General features: G+C 38.3%; 1 protein-coding gene across 1 annotated transcript in view; it reads left to right on the plus strand.

Moving 5' to 3' along the window:
• Positions 1-14207, plus strand: part of LOC133043048 (uncharacterized) — a 128274-nt gene that overhangs the window by 10367 nt on the left and 103700 nt on the right. The window contains 4 exon segments of the mRNA XM_061123937.1: positions 8262-8576; positions 8665-8982; positions 13402-13494; positions 13570-13887. Of these exon segments, the coding sequence (XP_060979920.1) occupies positions 8262-8576; positions 8665-8982; positions 13402-13494; positions 13570-13887 (1044 nt within the window).

The following is a 14207-nucleotide window of genomic DNA, read 5'->3' on the forward strand; positions in this document are numbered from 1 at the left end:
TGGAAGAATCAGTATAGTGAAAATGAGTATACTACCCAAAGCAATCTATAGATTCAATGCAATCCTTATCAAGCTACCAACGAAATTCTTCAGAGAACTAGAACAAATAATTCCACAATTTGTATGGAAATACAAAAAACCTCAAATAGCCAAAGCAATCTTGAGAAAGAAGAATGGAACTGGAGGAATCAACCTGCCTGACTTCAGTCTCTACTACAAAGCCACAGTCATCAAGATAGTATGGTACTGGCGCAAAGACAGAAAAGTAAATCAGTGTAACAAAATAGAAAGCCCAGAGATAAATCCACACAACTATGACACCTTATCTTTGACAAAGGAGGCAAGGATATACAATAGAGAAAAGACAATCTCTTTAACAAGTGGTGCTGGGAAAACTGGTCAACCACTTGTAAAAGAATGAAACTAGAACGCTTTCTAACATCATAAACAAAAATAAACTCAAAATGGATTAAAGATCTAAACGTAAGACCAGAAACTATTAAACTCCTAGAGGAAAACATAGGGAAAACACTCTCCGACATAAACCACAGCAGGACCCTCTATGACCCACCTTCCAGAATATTAGAAATAAAAGCAAAAATAAGTAAATGGGACCTAATTAAAATTTAAAGCTTCTGCACAACAAAGGAAACTATAAGTAAGGTGAAAAGACAGCCTTCTGAATAGGAGAAAATAATAGCAAATGAAGAAACAGACAAAGGATTAATCTCAAAAATATACAAGCAACTCCTGCAGCTCAATTCCAGAAAAATAAATGACCCAGTCAAAAACTGGGCCAAAGATCTAAACAGACATTTCTCTAAAGAAGACATACAGATGGCTAACAAACACATGAAAAGATGCTCAACATCACTCATTATCAGAGAAATGCAAATCAAAACCTCAATAAGGTACCATTACACGCCAGTCAGAATGGCTGCTAACCAAAAGTCTACAAGCAATAAATGCCGGAGAGGGTGTGGAGAAAAGGGAACCTTCTTACACTGTTTGTGGGCATGCAAACTGGTACAGTCACTATGGAGAACAGTGTGGAGATTCCTTAAAAAACTGGAAGTAGAACTGCCATATGACCCAGCAATCCCACTCCTGGGCATATATCCCACTCCGAGGATACCAGATCTGAAAGAAACACATGTACCCCAAGTTCATCACAGCACTGTTTATAATAGCCAAGACATGGAAGCAACCTAGATGTCCATCAGCAGATGAATGGATAAGAAAACTGTGGTACATATACACAATGGAATATTACTCAGCCATTAAAAAGAATACATTTGAATCAGTTCTAATGAGGTGGAGAAACTGGAGCCTATTATACAGACTGAAGTAAGACAGAAAGAAAAACATCAATGCAATATACTAACGCATATATATGGAATTTAGAAAGATGGTAACAATAACCCTGTAGGCGAGAAAACAAAAGAGACACAGAAATACAGAACAGACTTTTGAACTCTGTGGAAGAGGGCGAGGGTGGGATGATGTGGGAGAATGGCATTGAAACATATAAATTATCATATGTGAAATGAATTGCCAGTCCAGGTTTTATGCATGACACAGGGTGCTCGGGGCTGGTGCACTGGGATGACCCAGAGGGATGGAATGGGGAGGGAGGTGGGGTGGGTGGTTCAGGATGGGGAACACATGTACACCCATGGCAGATTCATGTCGATGTATGGCAAAACCAATACAATATTGTAAGGAAAATAAAGAAATAAATAAAACTGAAAAAAATTCTATTATCTCAAAAATGTACAATAATTTTTGTATTGACCCACAGAATTATCATTTAGAGCAGTCTTTATTGCTTTGGGTAGACCTATGTTTTCACATGTTATCACTTTCCTTTAGCTTGAATAACTTACTGTAACATATTTTGTGTAGTTATAGTCTGGTGGTCTCAAATTCTATTATCTTTTTTTATATGAAAACATTTTAACTTTTAATAATTTTAAAAAATATTTTCACTCGTGACTGAGTTCTAGTTTAGAAAATTTTACCACACTACCTTAAAGATATTTTTACATTGGCCTATAGCTAGCATTGCCTCTAATAAACAGCCAGTAATACTTCTTTTTGTCCCCTTTTACATAACATGTCAATATTTCATTGCGCTTCTAGGTATTTCTTTTTGTTTATCACTGGTTTTCCACAATTATGTTATCAAGTGTCTGAGGTAGTTTTCCTTATTTTTTATCTTTTAGAGTTTGTTTAGCTTTTTGGCTTGGTTTATAGCCTTCATTAAATTTGGAAAAAATTCCATCCATTATTTACTACTACTTTTCTACTTATCCCTTATTCTGAGGCTCCAAATACACATATTTTTACATGGTTTACTCTTGTTCCAAGTGCCACAGAGTTTCCATTCATGGTTTGTTTCTTGCCTTTTTTTTTTTTCTCTGCTTAGTTTGGATAGTCTCTATTGATATGTGTTTAATTTCCCCACCCCCTTTTTTTGTCCTGCCATATCTAATCTCTTTTCATGTTAATCCAGACAATTTTTCATTACATACATTGATTTTTCAGTTTTAGAAGTTCCATTTGTCTATTTTTTCTAGTTTTTTTTCTCTCTGCTTCATTTATTTATTTTTTGCTACATAAAACATATTTATATTAGTGTCTTAAAATATTAGCAGTCAGTTAAATAATTTCTGTAATTTTGGAATCTGTTTTTGGTGACTGCTCTTTTAAAATTTTGCTATGAGTTACATTTTTCTTTTTTAGAAAGCCTTGTAATTTTTTGATTGGATGTTGGGCATTGCTTGGAAGTCCTTTAACAGAAAGAATTCTAGCAATAAATAATCAGAATACAGTCAGATAACAGGGAATTGTACTTGATGAATCAAACAATGTTTTCCATTGAATTACATTGCATTCTCTTCAAAATATGTTCCTTGGGTGACATTTTTTAAATGTCAAAATTTTTATTTTTGTTTCTCTACTTTAACTTCAAAACTTCTTGTTATCCCACATTTGCTTGTCACATACCCAAATTACACTCCACTTCTACAGCAGTTGCTTTCCTTTTTCCATTTTCTTTGTCATCCATCCATATGTTTTAAAATTGTGTTTGCTTGTCTGAAGTGGGAGACATGGGAAAGGATGGAACAGTTAGGTGGCATATAGGAGGGGCAGAGTGCAATGAAATATGCTAATTACTAATTTAACAATGATTTTCCCCAAATACTTGTGTATTTTACACAGGTTGAGGCTTTTGAAACTCAGAACTCTGCAAATTAAGCCTTACTTGATTTCTGCTTACTTCTTACTCCCTTCTCCATGTCTTTTGGCAGCATGCCATCTTCTTTCAAAATTATAAAGCATTTATGAAAGAAATTGAAGACATGGATAAATGAAAAAGTATTCTGTGTTCATGGACTGGAAGAATCAATATTATTAAAATATCTACACTACTCAAAGTGATCTACAGGCTTTATGCAATCCCCCTCAAAAGTCCAATGGTATTCATTATAGATATAGAAAGTACGGTTCTAAAACACAATCTAAAATATGTATACTTTTTACTTTAAATCTATTCATGATTTTTTTTTTTTGTTTTCTTACCATTATTGACTTTTAGTTTCATTCCACTGTGGTCAGAAAAGATACTTGGAATGATTCAAATTTTCTTGAATTTGTTAGCACTTGTTTGTAACCTAACATGTCATTTATCCTGGAAAATATTCCACGTTCACTTGTGAAAAATGCATATTGATTTTCTGTTTGAATGATCTGTTAATTATAGAGAGTGGGATATTAAAGTTTTCTACTGTTAACGTATTGCTTCTACTTCTCCCTTAAGAGCTGTCCTTGCTGTCTTGTATATTGAAATGCTATAATGTTGGGTGCATATATAAGTGTAGTTGTTATATCTTCCAGTTGTACTGTCTCTTGTGACAGTTTTTGACTTAAAGTCTCTTTAGCCTGACTTTGATCTCTTTTAGTTATTATTTGCATGGCATCTCTTTTTCTACCTGTTCACTTTCAGCCTACGTGAGTCATGAAATCTAAAGCAAGTCTCTTACACAGAATGTAGTTGGATCTTGTTTTTAATCCATTCAGATAATCCATCTCTTGATTTGAAAATGTAGTCCATTCACATTTATAATTATATTGAAGGATAAGGACTTACATTGCCATTTATTAATTGTTTTCTTTCTGTTTTATAATTTCTTGCTCCTGCTTTCTTCTGTGTTGCATTTGTGGCTTGATGATTTCTTATAGTGGTATACTTTGATTAATTTCTCTTTTTTTGTGTGTATGTACTATACTTTTTAGAAAGAAAGTTATGACCAATCTAGACAGCATATTATAAAGCAGAGACATTACTTTGCCAACAAAGATGCGTCTAGTCAAGGCTATGGTTTTTCCAGTGGTCATGTATAGATGTGAGAGTTGGACTATAAAGAAAGCTGAGCACCGAAGAATTGATGCTTTTGAACTGTGGTGTTGGAGAAGACTCTTGAGAGTCCCTTGGACTGCAAGGAGATCCAATCAGTCCATCCTAAAGAAGATCAGTCTTGGGTATTCATTGTAAGGACTGATGTTGAAGCTGAAACTCCAATACTTTGGCCACCTGATGCAAAGAGCTGACATTTGAAAAGACCCTGATGCTGGGAAAGATTGAAGGCAGGAGGAGAAGGGGATGAAAGAGGATGAGATGGTTGGATGACACCATTGACTCGATGGATAAGGGTTTGGGTGGACTCTGGGAGTTGGTGATGGACAGGGAGGCCTGGTGTGCTGTGATTCATGGGGTCACAAAGGAGTCGGACACAACTGAGCGACTGAACTGAACTGAAGTATACTTTTTATTGTAGTTACCATGGAATTTGTATAAAATATTTTATAACTATAACAGTATATAGCAGAAGTTAAGTACTGTTATGAAAGCAACTTAATTTCAATAGCACACAGAAACTGAATTTTACTCCTCCCCTACATTTTAAGTGATTAATGTCAGATTTTACTTCTTTCTATATTGTATTTCCAACAGCAGTTTTCTGTAATTATAGTTACTTTTATAATCATAAAAGTAATCTCTTGATTTATATTTACATACTAATGTTAAAAGCAAGCTAAGCTATGTACCACTATTACAGTATTACAGTATTCTGTATTTCTCTTTAGATTTAACAATAAAATTTACACTTTCATATATGAAGATACTTTTGTATCATTATTTTATTTATTAATTTAAATTTGAAGAACTCCTTTTAGCACTTTGGAAATGTAGTGATGCTGAAATCCCTCAGATTTTGCTTGTCATTTATATATATAATACACACACACACACACACACACACATATATATATGCTTCCCTGGTGGCTCAAATGGTCAAAAAATCTTCTTACAGTGAAGGATACCCAGGTTTGGTCCCTGGGTTAGGAAGATCCCCTGGAGAAGGGATTGTCTACTCACTCTAGTATTCTTGCTTAGAGAATTCCATGGACAGAAGAATCTGGTAGGCTATATATAGTTCATGGGGTCACAAAGAGATGGACATGACTGAACAACTAACACAAACATAAATGTATGTATAGCATGTATACATTATATAGCATATACACACATGTATTATATAACCTATATGGTATACATATATTATTGTTATTTTGGTGGTGGTGGTTGGGATTAAACCTGCATCTCCTGCATTGGCAGGCTGATTCTTTACCTCTGAGCAACCTGGGAAGGCCTTTTGTGTGTATATACACACATATGTACACACACACACACACACACATATATCTAATACCTCCATTTTTAAAGGACAGTTTAGCCATATAAAGTTTTGATGATTGGGTTGACAAGGTTTTTTTTTTCCTGTGGTACTTTTAATGTATCATCCTGCTCTCTTGGCCTTCAAGGTTTCTAGTTTTAAAGGGTTTTTCTTGGTGACAAGTCACTTCTTTTCTGTTTTCAAAAATTTCTCTTTGTCTTTAAATCTTGGTAATTTAATTATAACATATCTTGGTGTGGACCTCTTTGAGTTCCACCTATTTGAAAACTCATGGGTTTCATGAATCAAGATGTTCATTTCCCTCCCTAGATTTGGGAATTTCTCAGTTATTATTTCTTTGAATAAGCTTTCTGCTCCTTTCTTTCTTTTTTCCTATTGGGATTCTCAAATATATATATATATATATATATATATATATTGCTTGTGGTATCCCATATGTGCTATGTATTCTGTTCACTGTTTTTTCTTTTTGTTTTTCTAACTTGATAATTTCAAATGGCATGTCTTCAAGCTTACTGATTCTTTGATTTCCATGATAGAATGTGCTTAATGCTTTCCTTTGGATTTGTAATTCAATTATTGAATCCTTGAGCTCCAGAATTTCTGTTTGGTTCTTTTATTTATGTTTTCCAGTTCTTTCTGAAGCTTCTCATTTTGTTCATGTATAGTTTTCCTGATTGTGTTTACTTGTCTCTCTGTATTCTCTTATAGGTCACTGAGCTTCAAAACAATGAATTTGACTTTTGTATCAAGCAGTTCATAGGTCTCTATTTCTTTATGATCAGTTTTGGAGTTTATTAGTTCCCTTTGATGGTGTCATGTTTGCTAGATTCTTCATGATCTGGGTAGGCTTGCACTGGTGACTGTGCATTTGAAGGAGCAGACACTTCTTCCAGACTTTATAGACTGGTTTCCACAAGTAAAGATTTACTACCTTGTCCTTGAACTGATCGGACTGCTTCTGGAATCATGGACTAGCAAAGCTGGAGTCAGGTTATGTGGTTGCTCCTGGTGCTGCTTTGGGGTCTATGGTCAGTGGGTATGTAGCAAAGGCATGGATGGGTGTGGTTTCCTCTGGGTTCCTGCATGGTCAGGATTGCCTCTGTACTGTGTGAGAATGGATCTGGACTTAAGTCAAAGGGCTGCTTCATAATTCATACTCAAGTCTGCAACTGGCCATCCTATTACCAGAGTTGCCAACAGGTTGTGCCTCCTTCTGGATGTCTGGGCAGACAGGACTGCCCAGGACCATGGTGGTGCAGGGTTGGAGCACCATTATGAAGCTGCTGGGTCCACGGTTCTGTCTGAAGTTGACAGCCATGTTGCTGGGGACACCCTGTTTCTGTGGGAGAATGAGAGCAGGGGAATCTCCTTTTCTGTCATCTTGGTGTCAAATATGAATACAGAAAAAGTGCAATAACAGAATTAAAATCAGTTAAATATCACCCCTTAGATTTTCTGTGATTCCTGTCTCAGAAGAAAAACCTGTTTGGCAAACTGTTTGGCAAACTCACAGTCCCATAAACTTCCAATCAGAACTCCCTCTCTCCCAAGCTGATTGACAAATCTTAGGGTTTCAAGAGAGATGGTTAGGACCACATCTCCTCTTCTATGACTCTTTGAGCTTTCTTTTATTTTTTAAATTTTTTTCCATTTATTTTTATTAGTTGGAGGCTAATTACTTTACAATATTGTAGTGGTTTTTGCCATACATTGACATGAACTTTGAGCTTTCTTTACTCATGTTCTTTCCCACTGAAGTCACCTAAGAAATTCTTGGAATTTCTGCCATTAAAAATTATCATAAAAATATAAAAACCACAAATGTTGATTATTTATAATGCTTATATTTCTCCTCTCAGTCAACCTCCCTACAGGTTGGCATGCACTCTTAGATCCTGCTTCATGATTTTCCTTAACTAAGTCACTTGAGGACTAGCTCCTGGGAGAGAAAACTTCAAAATAATAGCCTCACAAGTCTCAGGAAAGTTTTCTAACTTTGTCTGGAGGACAGATCTCTACTCTGTCATAGGCCATGTCTCTCTGGGGTCATTCTGTTCTTCATATGTCTGCATTCATGTTTGAGTGCAAACACATTATGCAAGTTCCTTGGGCTCTGTAGTCCTGGGCTCCTAAATGTGAAAATCACTTCTCCAATCAATGATAAATTACATGTTCCTGGTATTCAGCCATTTTTGATGATAGGTCTTGGCCTCTGTAGTTTCTAGATCTGTAGATAAGGAATTCATATTTCTAACCATTCTCAGAGTATCCATTGTTGGGATACAGTCATCCCAAACTGACCCTGCAAATCCTTCTGAATTTCTCTTCAGAATCTTGTTCATGAAAAGGCAATTCTGAAACCAACTGTCAAATTCTCTCTCCATGCCCCACTCCTGGAAAAGAAAAGCATTCACATCATTGCCTGTGATGTTCTGTTTTCATTTCTCAAGTCAAGATCAAGAACACTCATTGGCTTTGCTTGTTTGTTTCTCTTAGGATTTATGCGTCTGACTGATGGAGATGGACCCTGCTCAGGGCGAGTAGAAGATCCAGATCACTCTGGAGAAGACTGGACCCCAGTGTCTGACGGAAACGTCACACTCCCCACTGCCCAGGTCATCTGTGCAGAGCTGGGATGTGGCAAGGTTGTGTCTGTCCTGGGACACGTGCCCTTCAGAGAGTCAGATGGCCGGGTCTGGGCTGAAGAGTTCAGGTGTAAAGGGGAGGAGCCTGAGCTCTGGTTCTGCCCCAGAGTGCCCTGTCCAGGGGGCACTTGTCAACACAGTGGAGCTGCTCAGGTTGTCTGTTCAGGTGAGATGTAGGAAGGCTTATAACCTCTCTGCTTACCTTGTTCAGGTGAGAAATCAGACTTTGTTGAAACCCTGTCTTTTTCTACCAGTGTACACAGAAGTCCGACTCATGACAAACAGCTCCTCTCAGTGTGAAGGGCAGGTACAGATGAAAATTTCTGGACGATGGAGAGCACTCTGTGCCTCCCACTGGAGTCTGGCCAATGCCAATGTTGTCTGTCGTCAGCTCGGCTGTGGAATTGCCATCTCCACCCCCAGAGAACCACACTATATGGAAGGAGGTGATCAGATCTCAACAGTCTGATTTCACTGCTTGGGGGCTGAGTCCTTCCTATGGAGTTGTCCTGTGACTGCCCTGGGTGGTCCTGACTGTTCCCATGGCAACATGGCCTCTGTGATCTGCTCAGGTAAGAGAGGGTGAAGGGCTACTGGTACTCAGGATGCTCCTGGAATGAAATGTCCCCAAGAGAGAGAGTGACAGGAAACTGGTATCAAATGTCAGATATTTCATGGTGAAATGTGGGTCTTCTCATTGTTCATTCATTTTCCAAGTCAGGGCGAGAAGTGGTAAGGGGAAATAATGTAATTTTAAGCAAAACTATTATTTAAATATAATCATAGAAAACAATGTATAAGCAGTAAGTGTAGGCTTCAGTCATGTACCCAGATCAGCAAAGAGAACATTCCCAGCACCACAGTCGCTGTGGCCTCCCCATAACTGTGTCTTCCTCTTCTCCAGTTAAGACTGCTTACCTAACTTCTACTACCATAGAGTGTTTTGTCATTGTTTGAACTGTATATAAAATTATGCAGTGTGTTATCTTTTGTGTATAACTTTGCATCACCATTATATTTGAGATTCACTCATGATGTTGCTTATAGAAGCATTTTATTCATTTTTATTACTGTAAAGTATGTCTTTAAGATCACACAACCATGAATTGGTCCATTCCACAATTGATAGTAGAGATTTGTGTTGTTTCCTGTTCTTGACTACTACAAATATGATGCTACAACTTACCATGACAATGACTTTGGGTGCAAACGTGTTATTTGTCTTGAGTGTTTAACCTTTGGTCTTTCATTTTCATTTTTTTAATGATATGATGTTCTTTGATGAGCCAAGCTCTTAATCTTAAGAAATTGCAATTTACCAACTTCTTCCTTTACTTTTAATGCTTCTTATATCCTTTCAAAAAAACTTTGTCTACTCCAAGACCATAAATACATTCTCCAAGAGTATCTCTTATAAGTTTAATTATTTTTCTCTTGCGTAGAATTGTGCAACCCTTCTGCAATTGATGTCTGTGTAAGATAAGATCAAGTTTCATATGACATCAAATTGACTCAAAATTTTTTTCTGGAAAGACTCTTTTCCCCACTGCAGTGCCACCTTCCTTTGTCATAAGAAGAAGAACATATGTTTGAGTCTTTTTTAAGACTCTCTATTCTATTCCATTGTATCATTTGTCTATCTTTGCACGAATACTGCATTTATTAACTATTGTAACTTTATAGTTATAAAGTCTAGATAATTCTAATGCAAAGAGTTACTTTATATTATTAACTCTTCTACCTTTGTTTCTTTTTTGGTCAACTGTGTTGGTCATTCTTGTTCTTTTGTATATTATTTCAATTTTGGAATCAGCTTTTCATTTTTTTTAATGTGTATTTGTTTGATGGTGTTGGGCATTAGTTGCAGCATATCGATCTTCATTAAGTCTTGAGGGATCTTCTGTTATGACACATGGACTGCCTAGTTGTGAGGCTCCAGCTGAGATGCTCTGTGGCATGTGGGATCTTAGTGATCACACCAAGGATTGAATCTGAGTTCTCTGCATTGCATGACTGATTCTCAATCACTGGATCAGGAGAGACATCCCTCAGCTTGTCATTTTTCACCAAAAAAAAAAAGTGTTGGTTTTTTTTTTTTTTGAGATTAGAGTTAATCTACACAGAAATTTGAGGTGATTGATAATGTTGAGTCTTCCAATTCATTGACACTATATACATACATACATATATGTATACACACATATGTATATATGTACATATATATTTGTGTGTATATATATATATATATCCCTCCATTCAGTTAGGTTTTCAATTTCTCTCAGTGGTTTTGCCCATCTTCTGCTAGGTTTTCCTCCTAGGCATTTATGTTTTTGGTGTTATAAGCATTTCTTTTAGTGGAAGTGTCCTAGGAATGATTTATCTCTGACTTGTTTTTACCTTTCCCTTTTTAAATTTTGATGTAATTTGAGACTTACAGAAAAGCTGTAAGAATAATATCAGAATCCAGAAGACCTTTAGCTGGATTTCCCAATGTTAGTATTCTGCTTTAATTTCTCCCTCACCCCGCCCCCAGTTGACATCTCTATCTCTGCTTCTGTCTTTCGCTCTGTCCCCCTCCCATCACATTTCTACATGAATATGTAAAATATTTCTGAATTAGGTTGCAGACATGATGTCTCTTTACCTCTAAAATGCTCTGAGGGATTTCCTTATGTAACCACACTTCAGTCAAGTCATCAGACCTCTTCAGCCCCAGATGACATCTAAGTGCAACCACATGAAAGACTCTAAGACAGAACTGCCAAGTGGGATCCTTCCGAAATTCCTTACCCAGCAAGTCTTAAGCAAAATGAAGTATATATTTTTGCTTAAGTGGCTAAGTTTTATGGGAGAATTTATTATACAGCACTATAACCAGGACACGACTCCCTGGTGGCTCAGTGGTAAAGAACCCTCCTGCCAAGTCAGGAGACATGAGTTCTGCCCCTGGGTTTTGAAGATTCCCTGGAGAAAGAAATGGAAACCCACTCCAATATTCTTGCCTGAGAAATCCCATGGACAGAGGAGCCTGGTGGGCTATAATGCATGTGATCCCGAAAAGTATCAGACAAGATTGAGTGAATGAACAACAACAACAACAGCAACCAGGACACTTATTATAAGACCTGCATCTCTAAATAGAAGACTATTTGTTCTCTGATCTTCTGTTTACTGTTTCTGCTTTATGCCAAGCTAATGTGCTGAAACGGTCATCCTTTATATCTTAACATCGGCTGTTAAGTTTTTCAGCGCTAGGATTTTTATCTGTCTTTATTTTGTCAATTTCTGTTGTCATTTAATCCCATGAGGCCTTCAGTCATGACTATTTAAATTCTCCATCAGATAGCTCTAGTAACTGAATAACTTGGGAAAATCTTTCTAATGTCTTTTTCCTCCTGGTTTTCTATGAGATTTCTTTTATATATGTATTGCTTTTAATAATAAACATTGTAGATGAAAAAGTGGTAGAATTACTATGGAAAAGATTTTATTTTGCTTTTCCTGTTTATGGACAGATTTAGAGACAAAACAGCTTATTTAATTCATTCTTAGTGCAATGGTTGGCTGAAAAAAATTGGGGCACTATCAGAGGCAGAGCTCTCTCTAGAAAAGGTGAACCCTAAATTGATAACCTTATGTTACATTTCAACACTACATGAACTGTGAGCTTCCAGATGTTCAATCTGGTTTTAGAAAGGGCAGAGGAACCAGAGATCAAATTGCCAACATCTGCTGGGCAATCAAAAAAGCAAAAGAGCTTCCAGAAAAACATCTACTTCTGCTTTATTGACTCCACCAAAGCCTTTGACTGTGTGAATCACAACAAGCTGTGGAAAATTCTTAAAGAGATGGGAATACCAGAACACCTGACCTGCCTCTTGAGAAATCTGTATGCAGGTCAGGAAGTAACAGTTAGAACTGGACATGGAACAACAGACTGGTTCCAAATAGGGAAAGGAGTACGTCAAGGCTGTACACTGTCACTCTGCTTATTTAACTTTTATGCAGAGTACATCATGTGAAATGCCAGGCTGGATGAAGCACAAACTGAAATCAAGATTGCCAGAAGAAATATCAATAACCTCATATATGCAGATGACAGTACCCTTATGGCAGAAAGCGAAGAAGAATTAAAGAGCCTTTTGATGAAAGTGAAAGAAGGGAGTGAAAAAGTTGGCTTAAAACTCAACATTCAGAAAACTAAGATCATGGCATCTGGTCCCATAACTTCATGGCATATAGATGTGAAAACAGTGGAAACAGTGACAGACTTAATTTTGTTTTTGGGAGTGGGGTGTTCCAAAATCACTGCAGATGGTGACCTCAGCCATGAAATTAAAAGATGCTTGCTCCTTGGAAGAAAAACTTTGACCAATCCAGACAGCATATTGAAAAACAGAGACATTACTTTGCCAACAGAGGTCCATCTACTCAAGGCTATGGTTTTTCCAGTAGTCATGTATAGGTGTGAGATTTGGACTGTAAAGAAAGCTTGGCACTGAAGAATTCATGCTTTTGAAATGCGGTGTTGGAGAAGACTCTTGAGAGTCTCTTGGATTGTAAGGAGATCCAACCAGTCCATCCTAAAGGAAATTAGTCCTGAATATTCATTGGAAGATTTGATGCTGAAGCTGAAACTCCAATACTTTGGCCAGCTGATGCGAAGAGCTGACTCATTGGAAAAGACCCTGATGCTGGGAAAAACTGAAGACAGGAGAAAAAGGGGACGACAGAGGATGAGATGGTTGGACGGCATCACTGACTCGATGGACATGAGTCTGAATAAACTCTGGGAGGTGGTGATGGACAGGGAGGCCTGGCTTGCATTCAATCCATGGGGTCACAAAGAGTCGGACATGACTGAGCTGAACTGAACTGAACCGTTACATTAACATTGTTTATCTCAGACTTCATCACTAGGTCATTATTTAGCTTAATTCAATTTCCCATTCTTCAACCCACCAACCCTCTAATAGTTGCTGTTTCTACAGGAAACCAGACCCAGGTGCTGCTCCAGTGCAATGACTCCGTGTCTGAACCAGCAGGCCCTACGTCCTCAGAGGAGAGCGCCCCCTACTGCTCAGGTGAGGTCCCACAGGACAGAAGTCCTTTCTCATCCCCCTTGTCAATGCCCCATTGTCCCATTTCTCTCTCCTCAGACAGCAGACAGCTCCGCCTGGTGGACGGGGGCGGTCCCTGCGCCGGGAGAGTGGAGATCCTTGACCAGGGCTCCTGGGGCACCATCTGTGATGACGACGGCTGGGACCTGGACGATGCCCGCGTGGTGTGCAGGCAGCTGGGCTGTGGAGGAGCCCTCAATGCCACGGGGTCTGCTCACTTCGGGGCGGGATCAGGGCCCATCTGGCTGGACGACCTGAACTGCACAGGAAATGAGTCCCACGTGTGGAGGTGCCCTTCCCGGGGCTGGGGGCGGCACGCCTGCAGACACAAGGAGGACGCGGGGGTCATCAGCTCAGGTCCGTGCTGCACACTGTCCACAGGCTGGGGGAGGGGAGAACCTGGAGCCGTGGAGAACGGGAGTCTGAGTCCTGAGGGATATACACTGAAAGGACCAGAGAAAGAGGCTTCCTCACATGGAGCCTGTCTTTCCAGCAGACGTGAAGAATAGGCTTTTTTACTTCCTCCTGCAGCAGGTGACGTGCTAGTCCTTTCTTCTCAGCAGTTTCCTGGCAGAGCCGTTTCTTAAAATTTCCAGTTAAAAGTCGGATTCACCTTCCCTTACATATGTGACAAAAATCTTAAGTCAATGGTACTAGTTTCTGTTTGCTTCTGTGAC

Source organism: Dama dama, chromosome 22, assembly GCF_033118175.1.
Source record: "Dama dama isolate Ldn47 chromosome 22, ASM3311817v1, whole genome shotgun sequence".
In the NCBI taxonomy this organism is placed as follows: domain Eukaryota; kingdom Metazoa; phylum Chordata; class Mammalia; order Artiodactyla; family Cervidae; genus Dama; species Dama dama.